This window comes from Leucopleurus acutus (genome assembly GCF_964270905.1).
Source record: "Leucopleurus acutus genome assembly, chromosome: 10".
Taxonomy (NCBI): domain Eukaryota; kingdom Metazoa; phylum Chordata; class Mammalia; order Artiodactyla; family Delphinidae; genus Leucopleurus; species Leucopleurus acutus.
The window spans coordinates 56,677,483-56,696,329 of record NC_139153.1 but is presented as its reverse complement, the minus strand read 5'-3'; the positions used below and the strand labels follow the sequence as shown (position 1 = coordinate 56,696,329).

The following is an 18,847-nucleotide window of genomic DNA, read 5'->3' as shown; positions in this document are numbered from 1 at the left end:
TAGTGACAGCCTAATTTTAAATGGGAAATAATATGCACAATTCATAGGAGGACAATAAAAGCATGCAAAATATTTATCACTGCTAATGAGACTCAATAAGCTTTAACAACATGCCTGTTTGTATCAATTTAGCCAATATATTTAAATGACTTTACCTATTGTTGACAATTTATCCACAGTAATTGGCACAGTAATTCTACTTCTAGGAATTATCCTTCAGAGATAAACAGAGCTAGAGATGAAAGCTTTATTTTTAGAATATTTATCTCAGTGTTAATTTTTAACGAAAAATGAGAAACAACCTAAAACTTCAACACTAAACAGTGAAATAAAGTGTGGAATGTAGACTCAGGTCACAATAGGAAAAGAGCAGGCAAATAGTGGGCTGGGGACAGTAGTCTGTTCTTTTGTGCCTGGATTTTTATGTATTTCCAATGGCATTTTGCATAGTTAGAATTTGATGGTTGCGGAAAGGGTGACAGACATTCACACGGCAGCAGAGAAGTCAAGAATGTAAACTCTGGGGCTTCCCTGGTGGCGCAGTGGTTGGGAGTCCGCCTGCCGATGCAGGGAACACGGGTTCGTGCCCCGGTCTGGGAGGATCCCACGTGCCGCAGAGCAGCTGGGCCCCTGAGCTGTGGCCGCTGGGCCTGCGCGTCCGGAGCCTGTGCTCCGCAACGGGAGAGGCCACAGCAGTGAGAGGCCCGCGACGCAAAAAAAAAAAAAAATGTAAATTCTGGGTCGGATTTCCACGGGTTCCCATTCAGTTCTGCTGCTTTATGATCTTATTCTGTGGGCAGTGAGGGAACCATTGCAGGTGTTTGTATTTATTAGGACAACCAATTTGAATTAGCTTAAACGAAAAGTGGTAAGCAATCAGCAAGTGCTTTTGTAGCCTAGATCGTGTACAAGTGGATTGTCTTGGAGTACAATCCCAGGAGCAGGAGTGAGAGGGAAGAATGAATCAGGGGAGGAGGGAAGGATAATAACGTGGACCCATGTTACAGGTCACTGGGGCTGGATACCACGGGGCCTTCGAGGTGTCGTATAAAGTGTGCTTCAGAACTGTCTGCCCAGGGAATAGAAAGCAGGACATATTTATCCACTGGATCCCACCCACCTTGATCAAGGTGGGCCCCTGGGCACTAACTCCCTCTGCAAGTCGTTGTGTGTATGACAGCTGAGAGAGCCCGTGGATGCTCCACTCCAAGGTGTCAGAGGAGCGAGTGAGACACACGAGGTGCCGCCAGGTTGCACCTGACGATGGTTGAAACCTACAAAGCGCTGGTGGCCACAGCAAGAGCTGGGGCTGAGAGGGTGTACCAGACATGTCCCATACACAAGTCTTTGTGGCTCAAAGAAGAGTGAAGACGCAGAAAGGCAGGAATAGAGCTGAACCTCAGTGAAAATAACCAGAGGTTCCAGTTCATCTGGATTTTCTGTCTCAAATGTCTGTATCTCTTTGGCTGAAAAGAGGCATCACCTTTTCTTTACATGATAGAAAACTTGTCTCTTAATGGCTTCTACATTTTGCATCTTACAATTTCATCCTCAGGAAATAAACTGATGTAATTAGACCCGTATCTAATATGTCCTGAGGCAAAGCTTCATTGACTTATTTAAGGTCAGGCACCTTAAAGAGAGGTGTCATGTCAGGACATGAGGACGCTGGTATTCAAGTATAAGCATTTATATAAAGTCCTTGGTATTCAAATTAATTTCTCCCTCCTCCAGGCTACCACATCACCTTCTCTCATGTTGGGCTGTAATTATTTGTTGATGTGTTTGTCTCTCTCCCTCTAGACTCTGAGTTCCTTGAGGGTAGGGACTTCATCTTACTTCTCTTTGTTTCCCCAGGACTAGCATGGTGCATGGTACATAGTAGGTTCTCCAGTTTGGAGGAGAAATAGATAATGAATTCAGCAAGTTTGTCCTTGTCAGGTTAACAATGCAGAGCTAGTTGGTGTATGTCACTAAAGTTCTCACTGCTTATTCCCTCTAAATAAGCAAAAGAACCTTGAGATGTTTTCAGTGCAGCTAACTAGGATGTCACTGATATTTCAGACTCAGTGTACAACAAAAAGCACTACTGTTGTTTGTCAAGTTTGTCAGCTCCTGTAAAAAAGTTTCCAAAGATCATAGCATCTGCAGGAGACCAACGTAAGAGATATCCAGTGTAAGTCATGTTGTATATTATCATGATCTTTATTATTATAAGAGTCTCTGACCCCAGAGAAAATTGTGGTCTCTCTCATAGGAGGCCACCCCAAAAACGATACACAGTAAAAATAAAACATAAAACACAGAAAGCCTTCTGCAGAGGTGAGAGGTGATTTTTTCACACTTTTCTTTTCTCACCTGATAAGTGATAGGGCACACTGTTAAATCTCCTTTGAAGGGTGCTTCACATAATCTTGATTTAAACATGTTGTTACCTAGATTTCAGTCCTGAAGGCAAAGTAGCTCTGAACTACTCTGTTAAAAAAACAAGAACAAAAACAAAAAAACTGAATATAGTGCAATAATAGTTCAAAAGATCCATTTTCTAAAAGTAAAAGATACTCATCACAGTAACAATAGCTAGAATTCAGGAACAGCCTGCTTTGTGGCAGAAAGCATCAGTAAGATTTGATATAGGTCATCTAACGCTCACATCAGTCATGCAGGGATAGTCTTATTGAGAAAACTGAGGCTCAGGTGGAGAATGACTTATCAAATGGAAATTAGACGTACGAGAGGAGATGGGTAGGTCCATTCAACATGTGAATGAGTCTCTTAGCTTTCAAGTTGAACAAGAGCCAGATATGAAAGACTGCACACTGTATTATTACATTTATTAAAGTTCAAAAGCAGGCAAAACTAATAAATCCTCATAGAAGTCAAGAGAGTAGTTACTTTTGTGGGGTGGGGTTTGGATATGATGGGGTATCAGGGAACCTTCTAGATGAGAAATGTTTTATATATTGACATGGATGGTGGTTCAAAAGTATGGACATATGTTAAAAACTCAGCTGCACAAATATTTGTGCCCTTTTCTGTATATAAGTTATATCTCAATAAAAAAAGTTAAAAAGAAGGGGAAATGGAATTAGAATTCAGCTCTGTTTAGTTCCAAAGGCCCTCTCCTTCCACTACATACTCTTTCTGCAATGTTTCAAATGTTTATGTTCAACACAGAATCTGACCCATTTTCCTGGGATAGTTCACAGAATAGTCTCACAGATACTTTAATAAACAATTGCAAATAAGTTTATATAGCAGAAATTGCAGAGTACAGGAATGATTATGAAAGGATGATATAGTAGCTGGGACTAGTTTATAAAGAGTTTTGTGAGCTCGTTAAAGGAAATGGTTTTATTTGTACAGGGAACCACTGAAGGATTTGATATGACAAGTTTTATGATCATATTTGACTTTGAGGGTGAAATGGATTAGAGAGGATGGATGGGTGGGTGGAGGAAAGGCCTGAGGACAGAAAGCGAGGTACAAAGCTGTTGTCATCATCTCTGCAAATGTGATCTTGGACTAAGAGTGATGACAGTGTGGTTGTAGAAGAAATAAAGGTTGAGTGGAAGTTGTGATCAGTTGGATATGGGCAATGAGGGGCGGACAGGAGCTCTGAAGTGGCTCAGAGGGCTGATCCTGAGTGAAAGGGGTCCTATTTAACCACCAGCGAAACAGGGACAAAGTATATTCCTCTGGGGAGAGGCTAACACTAGGCAGGTTGTCAGGGCTCCAGCCAAGTAATTTGGGATTCAGGGAAGAGCTGTTATGGGCTGAATTGTATCCCCACCAAATTAATATGTTGAATTCCTGAGTCCCAGTACCTCAGAATGTGACTTTATTTGGAGATATGGTCTTTCAAGAGGTAATTAAGTTAAAGGAAGTTCATTAGGGTGGGCCCTAATCCAATACGACTGGTCTCCTGATGAGAAAAGGAAATTTGGACACAGACATAGATTGAGGGAAGACCATGTGAAGACACAGGGAGAAGATAGCATCTACAGCCAGGAAGAGAGGCCTCAGCAGAAGCCAACCCTGCCAGCACCTTGATCTTGGGCTTCTAGCCTCCAACTGTAAGAATATAAATGTCTGTTGTTTAAGCCACCCAGCCTGTGGTACTTTGTAATGGCAGCCCTAGTGAATAGTACAAGTACCAACCTGGACTTCAGGCCATTCAAATCGGAGAGGGCACAGGCTGTGGTGTTCTGGGAGCTAAATCACAGCTCAGAAAGCAGACAGGGCCACCAGCGACCCTCAGATAGAGATCTTCTAACCAAGAACTAGTTCCAAAGTCTGTCTACTGGTAGGAACAGGGCTTCTAATATTCTTCCAAATTTAATTCTCAATGGCTCAAAGATCGGGCAGAGCAGAGCTATAGGTGGATTAAAAAGTATGGTCTTTCATGGAAACAACCTAAATGTCCATCAACAGATTAATGGATAAAGAAGATGTGGTACATATATACAATGGAATACCACTCAGCCATAAAAAAGGAAATAATGCCATTTGCAGCAACATAGATGAAACTAGAGATTGTCATACTAAGTGAAGTAAGTCAGAAAGAGAAAGACAAATACCGTATGATACCACTTATATGTAGGATCTAAAATATGACACAAATGAACCTACGTGCAAAACAGAAACAGAATCACGGACATAGAGAACAGACTGGTGGTTGCCAAGGGGGAGTGTGTTGGGGGAGGGATGGAGTAGGAGTTTGGGGTTAGCAGATGTATGCTACTATATATGGAATGGATAAACAACAAGGTCCTACTGATAGCACAGAGAACTGTATTCAGTATCCTATGATAAACCATAATGGAGAAGAATATTAAAAGAGAATGTATAACTGAATCACTTTGCTGTATAGCAGAAATTAAAACAATGTTGTAAATCAACTGTACTTCAATTAAAAAAAATCACACACACAAAAAGGTATCGTCTTTGATTCAGAAGCTAGGCGGAGTTAGAAGCAAGCCAGGGCTGACTAACCATTTCAATTTCAAAACAATAACTGGATTTCAACTTAGAGCAAAAAGGAATGCTAGGGCTTCCCTGGTGGCGCAGTGGTTGAGAGTCCGCCTGCCGATGCAGGGGATGCAGGTTCGTGCCCAGGTCCGGGAAGACCCCACATGCCACGGAGCGGCTGGGCCCGTGAGCCATGGCCGCTGAACCTGCGCGTCTGGAGCCTGTGGTCCGCAACGGGAGAGGCCACAACGGTGAGAGGCCCGCGTACCGGGGGGAAAAAAAAAAAAAAGGAATGCTAGATCCAGTCAGAATTGACTTGATAAACAAGATATTTGTTTGTACTTGCACATTCCTTGGCTATTAGACTAAAAAATAAATATATATGTATACATAAATATATGCACGTACACAGACGTTTAGTCTACACACCTCACATGCTCTGCCATGGTTCAGCTGCTGTCCTCGCTCCCTTGTGTCCTGCATCTTCTCCCTGACTTCCCCTTGGTCTCAGTATTGCTCCCCAGTAATGAGGGTCAAGGGCAGATTGACCCTCAGGAATAAATCACCATGACTTTCTCATTGGTCTGTACACATTTGTCAAGGAATGGAATCACCTGGAAATCCTTCTCGACTCCTTTTCTACTAAGTACAATTAGGAAGTATAGATTCTCCCTTTGCAATTACTCTCACACTCACCCTTTCTTTGTACATTTCACACACCTCAGTTCAGGTTATCATCTGATTCTGCCTCAACGACTGCAATAGGCTCCTTACTGTTCTGCTCAACTCCTAGCTCTCTCCGCACCCCTGAAATCTGTCCTACAGAAAAATCTTTGAAAAACATCACTTTGACTACAATGCCATTTTTCTACTTGTTAGCGTTCAGCTGCTTATAACAACACATTCAAATCCTCTGCAACCTAATGTTTAAGGCTTTGGGAATCTGGGTTTTCTAATATTTTCAGTCTTATATATAACCATCCTCGCTTCCCCATGTTCATCAATATGGTTTCGGGCGTCGCCCACCCCTGAGCCGCAGCGCAGCCTTGAGTTCCCCCTGCGCTCCTGCTCCTGTGTCCTTCTCTCTCTTCCCTCCCTCCTTTTCCACGCCCCTTCAAGAACAGCTCGAACCCCAGATACTTCTGCTCATTCTTCTAGCATGGCAAGCCTTCTTCTCTGCCTACCCTTGCCACCCATCTTTCAAGGCCAACCTTAATTTCTCCTTATCTTTGACGTCTTTTCTAACCGTCCTGGCACTCAATCTTCTGTGACAGCAACTGTGGGGCCGTTAGGGTCTCAATGCCTGAATCCCAGGATTGTGGCTGGATAACAATTGCTGCTCATTCCCAGGACTACGGACCCTCCTCCCTCTTCTGCTCCTATGGCAGTAAGCACCCCCAAATTGTCTATTCATAGTGTGATCCCTTAGGAAATTTCTTCTGTTTTGAATTGCCAATTGCCTTTTTATGATTTAACTTAAAAGAAAATGACTTCTCTTTCCCATGCAGATTGTAAAGACTGCCCCTACACGACCTAGTTTCATATGAGGGAGGAGAGGAGTGCGCTATTGTGTACCAGGCAGTGATGTGCTGTTTTTGCCAGTGCTCCTAGTGTGATGGTCTAGCAGTCTGTTGCAGGAAGAGCTTCAAGACCCAAGAAAGGAGTCTGCCTGGAGTCGGCAACAGAGACATCAATGGTTTAATGGATGAGAGAGCTTACGTGTCTGAAGCAAGGTACTGGACCAACATCCCACCGTGTATGGCAGACAGTGGGCAGGACCTGGGGCCTGGGGCAAGTACATAGGAAGGTCAGTCATATGAGTAGGGTGTAGGTGAGGCAGGCACTGGCTGGGCAGGGGATGTACAGAGAGCAAGAGAACAGCCATTCTGAGTGGCCTGACCATACACTGATTTATGGGGCACACACCACCCATGATTTTACAGATATTCTTGCTTAGGATAAGGCTAAAGTAGAGAGTATTCATTTAGGTTTTTTCTTTTTTTAAGTGAGTTGATTTAAATAAAAAAACATTAAATAATAATGGTTCAAGTGATACTCAGTGATGGCAAAAACTGTGGAAGTGGTCCTTGAATGACTGAAAGAGTGTTAATGGTATTACATTTATTTCTCACAACAACCTTGCAAATTAGAAACTAAAGTCAAGAGAAGCGTTGGGACTTAGCCAACCTAGAAAGCTAACGGGTCATGAAGCAGGATTCAGGTGGAGGCATTTAGGTCTCTGATGCGTTCCAAGGATCCGCCTTTACCATGACACCCGTTTGTATAAGGAAGATTTTGTTTAACTACTTAAGTGTGTCTGACTTGTGTTTTTATACCTCACCTCATCTCCTCAAAAAGAGTTACTTTCCACATTAAATCCTTCACCTCCAGAATGAATTTGGTGTGCTTCTAAACACATTTATAAACATACCCAGTTTCCTGCCTGGCTGAGTGAAACATTAATTCTCCAGCTTGGCACCTCATTCTACAGCTGTAATAAGGGCCGTTATGCCCAAATAGGCCCTTAAACGGAAGACCTGCTGAGCAGAGACCCACTTTCCCAGCCCTGCTCCACCTCGTCAGCTTCTCTGCCAACTGACCAGGCGGAAGCAGCAGCAGGGGAGAAGGGCCTGCATGTAGGTGGGGAGGGGATCGTTTTGAAAGCTTTAAATCCCTCACAGGGAAGCAGCTGCTCCTTGTTTTTCTAACATCTGTCCCATCTGTCCCCATCCGCATCTGTCCTCATCCGCATCTGTCCTCATCTGCACCTCACCCTTCACCTCACCCTTCGGGGGCTGGAGCTAGCTACACCTAGATACGACAAGGGAGCCTTTCTGAAGGCTGGTTGGTGAGTGGGTATGAGCATCATTGCTACTCAGAAAGTTTCTTCTACTGAGAAGGGGACAGTTGGGGTTCTTGAGGACGATGGCTATCACCTTCCTTCATTTTTTCCTCACAAACATGCAGTTTTAATTGCCAGAGTGGGGATTTGTAGCATCACCCAAGTCGGACTGTGCGCCCTGAGGGTATCATTTCACGAGACAGAGGTACCCCTAACGCCCACTTCCTAATTGTAACCTCCAGGGGTGGCACAGGCTTCCGATCTGGGGGGGGGGGGCGCGGAATCAGGATGCTACACACAGTGCAAGGATGCTGCACCACCTTTAAGTGCCGCTCGCCGCATTTAGCAGCGTGCTGCCCATACCCGGGTTCCCCGCCAACACTGTGCGCCTCGGGACTTAAGGACCTTATTTTTATCCAGTTATTTCCCTCTAGTATTCAGAACCGTGGCTGGAACCTAGCAGGCATGAAATAGACACTTATGAATGAATGAACGTTAACGAAGAAAAAACAAAGGAGCAGTCTGTTTCCTTTGGTTCGAAGGCGGGAGTGCAGGGAGAGGCTTGGACTTGAACCGACTCGCCCCGGGACGCGCATCCCCCGGGCACGCTACTTACAGGATGGGCCAGCAGGCACTCCCTTTGGTCCCCAGCGCGCCTGCGCGGTCCAGGCGGCCCCCCGACCCCGGGCGCGCAGCGACGCGCCCTCCCCGGCCCTTCCCTCCAACAAGTCCTCTCTCACTCGGGTCACGGGGTTGAGCGCGGGGTTAGGAGTGCGCAGGCGCAGTGGGCGGCGGAAGTCGCGACCAGGAAGTCAGAGGGGTAGGGGCCGCCCAGTCTTGCGTAGGGCCCCGCGCTCCTCCTCCTGATCCCGCGTGCCGCCCACCGCATCTCACGTGGGGCCCAGCCCCGCCCCACCTGTGCGGGCGGCCACGCGGCTGCCACCTCCCGCGCGCGGACATGGCCCTCGACCCCACAGGTACGGGGCGGGAGGCGGGGGTTACGGATCCTCGGGGGCGTGCGGCGGGCGTGGGGCAGGGGGCGGGCTGGAGGTGGCGCGGCGCAGAGGCCGCCCCGCCCTCTCGCGTCCCCGGCGCCCGGCCCGCCGGCCCTCGGCGGGAGGGTTCGGGGGTGGTGGTCCGACTGTGGCTTGCAGACGTTTCCCCTCTAGCGCCTGCTTCCTTGTCATCATGCTCTTTGCACAGTTTGGGGCACAGGCTCCTTTAAATATCTGTGGTCCGACTTGAACACACCGGTCAGGACGAGGGCCCGTTTCTCTGGAAAGTGTCCCCGGACTCCCGGTCCCGTCCCCTTGACTTCGGCGCGCCCTCCTGGCGCTGCGCGGCGTCAGTGCCCGCCTCCGACGCCGTCCTCAGGGGTCCCCTGCGGTACCCGGCGCGGAGGATGCTCGCAGAGTTGCGGGTCTGGGGGGAGTGCTGATTGGCTTTAGGACATTCCCTTCGTTTTATGGATGTGAAAACTCAAGGCGGTGGGAGGAGGAATGGCTTCCGACCTTTGGAGAGCAAGAAGTGAAACAGCCCCTTTGGTGACTCAGGGACAAGGAAATAGACGTGTAGCTGACAAGTCTTGTGGCTGGGGGAGCCGAGTCCGGGTGGGACTCAGAATCCCACGTCCAGCCCGGGCTGCAGGCCGTGCTGCCGGCCGTGCCGCCGTTTGAGTCCTTATGGAGTAAACAGATACTTGTTGCCACCTCACTGTGTGTCGTGTCATGTTCTAGGCCCTAGGAAACTAGTGTATAGGACAGAAAGTCCCTGCTCTGTCTAGATCTTGTGTTCTAGTGGTGGAAGAAAGAAGGCAGCACCCCTCTCTCCCCGTTACACACTTTTACAGATTGTGGTAAACGTGAAGAAAATAAGCGGTGACAGAGGTAGATGGTAAAGCGAGGACCACTTTAGGTGGAAGGGTCAGTGAAGAGCACTAGGAGGAAGTGTCATGTGAATTGGCATCTGAAGGACCAGAGAAAGCAGTCCTGTAAAGAGGTAAGGAACCAGTATGCTAAGGCGCTCCAAGGTGCAAGTGCTTAAATGATTTGATTGCAGTGAGGGCCAGAGTGTGGAGAAGATCTGTCAGGAAAGATGCTGGGAAGGTAGGCAGAATCTGGATGCTGCAGGGCTTGAGCGGTGATAAGAAAGCATTTGGACTTTTCCTGATGTTATCAAAAACGTGTGGAAGGTTTTAAAGAGGGCAGTGACATAATATGATACTTTATGCCTTTACTACCCTGATAGCAGTGGTAGCATTGTAGAGGGGCCCTGAGAGGAAGGTTAAGATGGTAGCAGCAGTCCAGGCCAGATATGTTGGTATGTATTGGCCTGGGCTGGTATTAGGAAGACATGGAAAGAAAGACAAAGCTTCGGAAGATGTTTTGGAGGAGAAATTGACAGGACTTGCTGTTGAATAGAATAAGAGTGGTGAGCGAAAGGGAGGCATGAAGAGTAATTCCTAGGCTCTTGACTTCAGCTGGGTGGCTGGTGATGGTCCAGTCTAACAACATGATGCTCATTGGAAATTCAGATGAAAGCAGACATGGAAACAAAACTGGAATGGAAAGTAAGAAAGTGGACTCTGCAAGTAGGACGATTTTTTAAATATTTCTTTGTTTAAATATCAGGATACAAATGTATTGAAGTTAGCTTTTTTCTTTTTAAACTTAATTTTTGTTTAGTTCATAGGTTGAAACATAGATTCATATTTTGATATTCCTCTTGCTTCTTACAGTACACAGTGGTATGTTTCTGAGATGAGTAGATATGCCAAATGAAGCTTATATAGCAAAATCTGTTTTCTCATTGGTTTATGTTAGGTTTTAAAAAATCTTCATACAAGTTTGATTTTCATTTGGCAGCGGCTTTTAACTAACTGCCATTTTAACAAACTGTCCATTTTTCTCAAGAAATTCTGAACCCAACAATGAAATGCAGGTTGCATACTTATATGTAGTTTTATTTAAGCAATTTTCCTTTCTGTGAATGTAGAGGCAGTACCAGCACTCTTTGGAAGCTTATCAGCCATAATTACGTTCCTTATTTTCTCTTACTATTTGAGTGCAAAGAGGAGAAGCTGGAGGAGAGTCCAAAACACCCAGGGAAAGTGTGAGGGAGAGAGAAATTTTAAAAAAATACTAGTTGCTGTTTGCACTTGCAGATGTTCAGAATTACTTTGCCCAAGCCTCTGGCGGTTTAAAATAGTCCATGGGCAGTTCTAACATGCAGAGGAGAAACACAGCTCTGAAATCTCCCAGGTTTATTGACTTGATCTTCAGCTTTGTTTTCTTATCAGCCTAATCTCCCTGCTCCTAGGGAAGTTCTCCCTACATCTGTAGCTGTAAACAGGACCTTTGATCACATAGTAATGATTCAAGAAATATACAGTATAGTTCATTCTCCTATAAAAGGACTTAAGCAGTTAGTCTTATTCCAAGTTATAACTTTACCAATTTATAACTCTTTCTGCAAGTATTGTATTTATTTTAAAACTCCAGTCAAGCTTAGGTGATTGAAATTTTAGAGGTTGTTTATTGATCACCTATAGAAAGGGTGTTACAAGTGGTGCTTGTTGAAGCAGAATTTCCAGAAAGGTAGAATGATTACTTATGCTAATACAAAGTGAATATGTGTTGAAGATTTTCTTCAACTCAGTAATTAGTAAGGGAACCAGTAAAATGTAAAAAACACTCCAGAAAGCATTGAGAAGGTAGATACTAGAATATGTCATAGATTGTTGGCTTAGATAAAAGCTGGTTAATTTAAATAGGACCATAAACTGTCATTTTGGGCATTATCTTTCCCACTGGTCAGATATTATTTCTATCTCTGTTGGATAAAGTTCTAGAATTTAACCTCTGCCCCTAAAGAGTTGTAAAATAGCCCAGTCATGGGAAGTCCAGCCCAGTGCTGTCCTGAAAGGACACCCAGTTAAGCCTTTGCTGCTTCCAGAGTCCAGAGAAATCATCTGACATGATTATATTCCCAGATTACAACTCACAGGAACCTGGGCCTGAGAAGTTTGATTTCTTACTTTTTCTAACAACTGGAAGAGATTCCCTTCTCCTCTGTTTTTCTTCTACCTTTTCCTCTTTGAGCAGGGTAGGAAGTTTCCCTGCCCCGTCTATTAGGGTGGATTCACAGTGGGGGCAGCAGGAGAGAATTTCCCTTAAGTGTGTGCGTGTGTCTCCCTTCATGGGTGTTTTCTTCCAGAAGTCTAATAAGGGGAAGAACGTGGGGAAGAATAAGGGGAATCCGTGAGTAAGATGTGTGTATCTTGGGAGGATGGCATTATGGCGGCTCTTGGAATACTTAGGTTGCATGGGTTCTTTTAGTGGTTCCCAAGGAGATGGAGGTAGATGAGCTTTAGGTATACCAGCACACTCAGTCACTGGAAGATTCTGCTTTTCAAGTTAGACATCTAAACGGTTGGGAGAATCTTTTTTTTTTTCTTTTTCTGAGCATTGTGTGATTAATATGGAAAAATACTATAATGTAGTTGATTAGAAAATTTTTTATTTTATTGCTTCTGTGTTTTCACAGTATCTGGTTACACACAAATTATATTCAAGTTGAGAGCTAAAAATCTGACTTCCCACGTTTTATGTATTGCTAAGCTCAAATCATGTTTGCACTAGAAAATATATTGCTTTTGTCTCATTAGATTAACAACCTGAAACTGTTCTCTGAAATTTATTTATTTCGGCACGTGGGATCTTCGTTGCGGCATGCGGGATCTTTCATTGCGGCGAGCAGGCTCTAGAGCACATGGGCTCAGTAGTTGTGGCCCACGAGCTTAGTTGCCTGACCAGGGATCTAACCCAAGTCCCCTGCATTGGAAGGCGGATTCTTAACCACTGGACTGCCAGGGAAGTCCTCTGTTCTCCGAAATTTAAAAACGCTGGCATTAGCAGAGAGCACAGGAAAGAGAGAAGCATTGAAGTCAAAGAGGGATGTTTTTGGAGGCCCTGTGGGGTTTGGACTGTGATCATGCAATGTCTCCTAAACCCATTGGTGGAGTTTGAATTTTATCCAAGAATAACAGGAAGACACTGCAAGTGCAAGAGTGACAGGTAGAACTTTCCTTCATTGTGTGTTGATCTGACTTTTATTCAGAGCCCAAGCGAGATCTCAGCTGAACCATCTGCATTGGGGCATCACACCTGGAGGCATGGGAGGTCCGTCCCTCGTGGGTGGTTGTAATTTTGACCACCCGGCCAAGGTCTTGTCCCATTTCTTTGCTATGTTTTTTCCTCTCTTGTAATTAATAAGTAATTGAGCCTCCATTGATTTTTGCCTGATTCAGTCTTTCCTATGATGGTTACAGAATGATGGTTTTCTACCTCTAGTGCTCTCTCCACGTTTATTAGATGGTTGTTGACATTTTGCTGTAGACAAGAAACTTACAGATTTGTTATTGGTGTGGACTCATGAATTTCTATCTTCTCCGTGGTTCATCATTTGTTACCATGTGTAATTATTTTGGTACTCACGTTTTCTCAGAGTTGGCCAGTGAGAGTTCGTTCAAACCAGCTTCTGGGTCCTTGGGATGTGCTCCCATCATTTTTTGAGCATTTCCTTTTTTTTTTTCTCACACAAGATATCTCTGGCTTCTGTAGGGCCTCCCCTGGCCCAGCCATAGAATTACTCATTTCTCAGACAAGCTGTGGTTCCTTTACTTGGGCACGGTATTGAGGAACGAGATTCGGGCACTTGGGCACCACTTGGGTGTTTTATGTGCAGATCATTTATTCATGGAGTGTTCTTAGGAAAAACCTGCCAGGGAGGGAGGGGAACAGGAGCAGGAGGGGAGGAGGCTGAGTAGGGGTGTGCTGCAGGGCTTGTCCTGCTTTGGAGGCAAGGGAACTGGGCTTTGTGATGCCTGTCAGCCCAGGCCTGCTCAGGGGTAGGGGGAGGGGACCCCGAGAAGGAAAACCGCCAAGTGCTCCCATGCCCCAGGGCGGTGCTGGGAAGGTTGCAGGTGTGATGCTTCAGGTTCTCTCCTTCAGGAGGCACCTGTGTTCCCCGCCACGGGAGGGACACCAGCTCCATCCTAAAAATAACTTATGTGAGTGTTAGGAACCTTAGTTTGGGTAGTGAGAGCTTGGATCAGGTAGGCAGGTCCGGTAGGAAGGGGTACCCTTGCACACATACATAAATACACATAGATGTGTGTACTGCGTCCAGGTGTAAAGTGTCTCGGGGTTGTGGTAAAAAAGTTTAAATATACCTAACATGCCAAATTGTTTTTGTTTTTCATGTAGGCCATTTGACATGCTGTTCCTTCTTTTCGGAATTTTTCCCTTTCTGCCCCACCCCCACACTTATCTAAGTCTTGTTCATTTTTTAAAAAAATTAATTTCAGAGGATGCTTTCCCTGATGGTCACCACCCTCCAGTGTTTTGCAAATTTTTTTTTAATATTTGGAATTTTAAAAACCACCAAAATATCAAATAACCTGGGTATGGAGTTTCTTTCATTCTAATCTAGAGTTTTTTCCTTGAGAAATGGAATGAAACCTATAGACGGGGTATGTCTATATGTATCACATAACTTGAGAGATGAAGAAAAATCTGATGTGAAAATGGGAATATTTCTTTGCGTGGTGACCAGTAAATGTCTTTCATATGGTTCCATACCTTTATATTAGCGAAAGGATGATTAGAAAGGATAGGCCAGTTAATTACACCTAGACTGCAAGACATTCTCCACCAGCCCCAGGAGGCACTGTACTGTTACGCATTTAGCACCGAATTGAATTTGAGAATGAGTAGGACTGACTTGTTTCAGACTTTGCCAGTAACCTCAGGTCCTTTAAGAATTCTGAATGGCATAATCTGAGATTTGAGGATGAGGGGCAGGGAGAGTAAGATGTATCAGAAGTTGAGGCTGCTTCAAGCCTTAAACTTGTATGTTTTTAAATACTTCCAGCTGGTCTCAAGGGGTTCTTGACTCAGCACGGAAAGTTCATGTTTCATTGACTTGATTAGTATGGTTATTTATCTCTAGGGGTGTTAATGCTATATTTTTAGGAAAGTCTAGGTGTATAGATGTCAAAAACGCAAGTACCTTAGACTTGATAGAAGTGGGCCACACAAAATGTGCCCAAATTTGATTCCCAAATTAACCTTCTCCCCCCAGCAGCCCCCATTATACTTTTACATTTGTAAGTAAAGAGATTGAGGGAAAACATTTTTAAGAACATGGTGTTTACTATCCTGCATTGTGATTTTGCTAAAGAACTGTTACTGGGAGGTTTTCCAGATTAAAGGATTTGTTAATTAACTAAATATGATTAATTGAAAGACAGAGTTTTAAATGTTTATGCTGCAGAATAAGGTACATCAGTGTATAAACAGTCCTTAGCATGTTGCTTGGTACATAGTAGGTGCCTGATAAGTGTTTAACAGAATGAATATCAAATGAATGAATATATTTTTTCAACTATTTGTTAGTATAATGATTATCAAATATAGAAAATTTAAATACATGTGTCATTTATTAAATAGTTTTATTGCATGTTTACTATATGCTAGGAGTTGGAGTTATGGAGGTTAATGAGACATGGTCTCTGACCTCATTATACTTAAGTTTCGTGCAGTGTTTTTTTTAAATTTTTTTAACGTCTTCCAGTCACTTAGGCTGGACAGCCAGGTGAGGGAAGGGGTCTTGGGCTATGCCCCTTAATCCTTGGGTGTCTGGCATGATATGCCTGTTTTCTTTCTTTTTAAAAATGTATTTATTTTATTTATTTTTAAAATTTTTGGCTGCGTTGGGTCTTCATTGCTGCGCGCGGGCCTTTGCTAGTTGTGGTGAGCGGGGGCTACTCTTTGTTGCGGTGCGGTGGCTTCTAGAGCACGGGCTCTAGGCGCACGGGCTCAGTAGTGGTGGCTCGCAGGCTCTAGAGTGCAGCCTCAGTAGTTGTGGTGCATGGGCTTAGTTGCTCCGTGGCATGTGGGATCTTCCCAGACCAGGGCTCGAACCCACGTCCCCTGAATTGGCAGGTGGATTCCCAACCACTGTGCTACCAGGGAAGTCCCGTGCAGTGGTTCTTAATCTAGAATCTGATATTGGAATTATTTGGGGAGCTTTTAAAAATACCAATGCCTGGGTGTTACCCCAGCATCTCTGTTTTAACTGGTCTAGGGTGGGACCCAGACATCACAATTTTTAAAAGCCCTCTCAGGTGTGGTTGTTAGATGCAGCCAGAATCAAAAACTTCTGGTACCAAACCCTGTCTTAGTCTGCTTGAGCTGCCATAATAACATTCCATAGACTTGGTGGCTTAAACAGTGAACATTTATTTTCTCGCAGTTTGGGAGGCTGGGAGTTCGAAGTCAAGGTGCAGACCGATTTGGCTACTGGTTCTTCCCCTTCTTTACAAGGCCACCTATCAGATTAGGGCTATACCCATATGAGCTCATTTAACTTTAATCACCTCTCCAGCTACAGTCATTTTGGGTTTAGGGCTTCGACATGAAAATGGTGGTGGTGGGGACACAGTTCAGTCTGTAGCAACCATTGATCTAGCAGGAGAAGATTTCGTAGGTAGTGTGCTGTGCTGTGTTCTAAGTCCACGTGTGATTAGAGCCATAGCATTTGTGCATGAAACACCGTGGGGTTAGAGGGTGGAGAATTCGCTTTCAGGTGCTGGGGTCAGGGAGCACTTTGGGTAGAACAAGAGTTGAGTGTGATGTTAAATAAGTAAACTTTGATAAGGAAATAAGAGGTAGGAGATGGAAAATAAAGACAGAAGATTGAGCTTGAGTTTGACTTGACTAGTGATTTGCTGGGTGATGATGCAAGATTGCTTTGAGCTTTGTAAGCCTCAGGTTCATAACGCCTGCTCCTGCCTGTGATGGCGTTTGTAAAATGATCCCTTCTGCCACCACTTTTTCCTTTCTTCTGAAAATATTTATTGTGCTTTTTCTGTGTACTATATAAATCTAAGCTGGCTTTTTTTTTTAAGCTAAGAAGGAGAATATAACCACTGGGGTGGCAGAATAAAGATTTAAACTATACATTTTTTTTTTTTTTTTTGCTGTACGTGGGCCTTTCACTGTTGTGGCCTCTCCCGTTGCTGAGCACAGGATCCGAACGCGCAGGCTCAGCGGCCATGGCTCACGGGCCCAGCCGCTCTGTGGCATGTGGAATCTTCCCGGACTGGGGCACCAACCCGTGTCCCCTGCATCGGCAGGTGGACTCTCAACCACTGCGCCACCAGGGAAGCCCTAAACTATAGAAATTTTAAGTTGAAATTCTGATGCTGGTGGGACTTGGGAATTACTAACAGGTACTTGAAAATGTGGGCCGAGTAGATTTGGAGATGTAGGCAAGCACTGAGAGCACAGCATAAAAAGTACCATTTTTAAGGTGGAGCCTTGTGGGATTGCCACGGGAGGAATAGGAGCAGAGCTTACCTAGGGAGTGTTTATACTTTTTTCAGTGTTACCATAGTTCAGAATATTTTTGAGACTCCTTTAGAGTTTGCTTTCAGCCTCTACAGTACACATATCTTAATTATTTATCTTAATATCCTCATTTTGATAAATTTTTGTTCTGAAGGTGAACTTGAATTTCAGCCAAGGTTAGCCAGAGGCAGTCTGGTGAAGGTGGTAGGAAGAAAGTTGTATTGTGGAACTGGTTTTAACTCGGAACTCAGACTGGCTCTGTAGGCTATCCTGAGAAAGATGTGAGTGATTTAAACAAGGATTGAATCTTTGAAATAAGTAAATAAGGTCTCAATATAAAAATAATTCCCTTGCTGTGTTATCAAAGTGGTCCATGTGTTTTGTTAAATTTTATGAACTATTACAAGGTGGAGGGGAAGAACTGGTAGAGCTAGTGTGGCCAGAGGCATTGAGGAGCATTCGTAAGGATGCAAGTAGCCCACTGTGTTCCAGACGGACACCGGAGGGAAAATAAATCAGGGGTGTGTTGCTGGGAGGCCCAGGCATGCTGTCATTTATTCCTTCTGTTTCCTGTAATAACACGGCTGATTTTCTATTAGGTATCAATGGGAGATTGTGCTTGTAGCAAAAGACAGTCTTGAAGTTTTACCAAATAAAGTAAATGTGAAGCCTTTTCATTTAAGACATTATGGCCACAATGGAGATTGCAGTGCTTTTCTAAAATTGGCATGTCTTCTTGCATAAGTCGATTTCCTGCTTTGGTATACTTTTAGTCTTGTCCCTTTCTGGCCTCATCTTGGTTAAAGTAATGTGGGTGGAAGAGGAAGTTTTCACACCTAGCAATCTGCAGAATCTGAGGTCCAAGAAATAGGTGCTTTGGGGAAATGGGCACATGTGGTGTGAACGAGGTGGTTACTACCAGTGGAAGCTGATAGGACAGAGGAATACAAATGTAGCACAATGATTGTGGGAAGTCCGTGGTGTGTGACCCAGAAGCAGAGCAGAAATAGGCACATCTGCTTCATTGATGTGCTTTCTGGGTTTTGTAAGTTTGAGCTTATAAAAAGATTCTGTTGTTACTGACTGACCTGATATTTGATGTTTATTCTCTGTGAAGGTACTTTTCAGCCAACTGACAAATCAGTCCTTTTGCTTTTTTTTTTTAAAATAATTTTCTCCATGGTCAGAATCATTTAGCTTTACTTTCTGATCAAGAAATGTGAAGTTTTGAATTTTGCTTGTTCAAAACGATGCTTCTGAAACCAACAATCTTCTTGTCCAAGGGTTCTTTCAGGCTTCACCGTGACTTTGGAAGCTCACGGGACCTTGTTTGCTGAAGTCCTCTGAAATAGGCCACTGCCCCAGGTGAGGGGTCGGGTTGTGGAAGAAGATTTGGGGCCTGCCCTTTTATCAGAGGCCTGGGTTATATCCCCTCTGTGAGTCTCCATTTTATGTGCAAAACAGAATCCAAATACTTAACCTGAGGGGCCTTTAAGAAGACTAAAGGGTGTTCCTGGCCTTCATCTTGAGGTTTCATAGCCAGAGGCTGCTGGACTGTTAGGGGGAAAATCTTTCCTGCTATGGATTTTCTTTGTTTTCTCAATTCAAGTGTGGCTTGAAG

The 18,847-nt window shown here is 44.4% G+C and overlaps 1 protein-coding gene across 2 annotated transcripts in view; it reads left to right on the top strand.

The window, feature by feature from the left end:
* The first annotated feature begins 8,704 nt into the window (after positions 1-8,704).
* CMC1 (C-X9-C motif containing 1) overlaps positions 8,705-18,847 on the top strand; it is a 76,634-nt gene continuing 66,491 nt past the window's right edge. The window contains exon 1 of one of the 2 annotated variants that reach the window (XM_082848560.1): positions 8,705-8,790. Coding sequence is in view for 1 of the 2 variants with exons in the window: in XM_082848559.1 (XP_082704685.1) it covers positions 8,772-8,790 (19 nt within the window). In the remaining variant the exon portion in view is untranslated. The remainder of the gene's footprint in view (positions 8,791-18,847) is intronic. The other variant, XM_082848559.1, reaches the window with a different exon arrangement.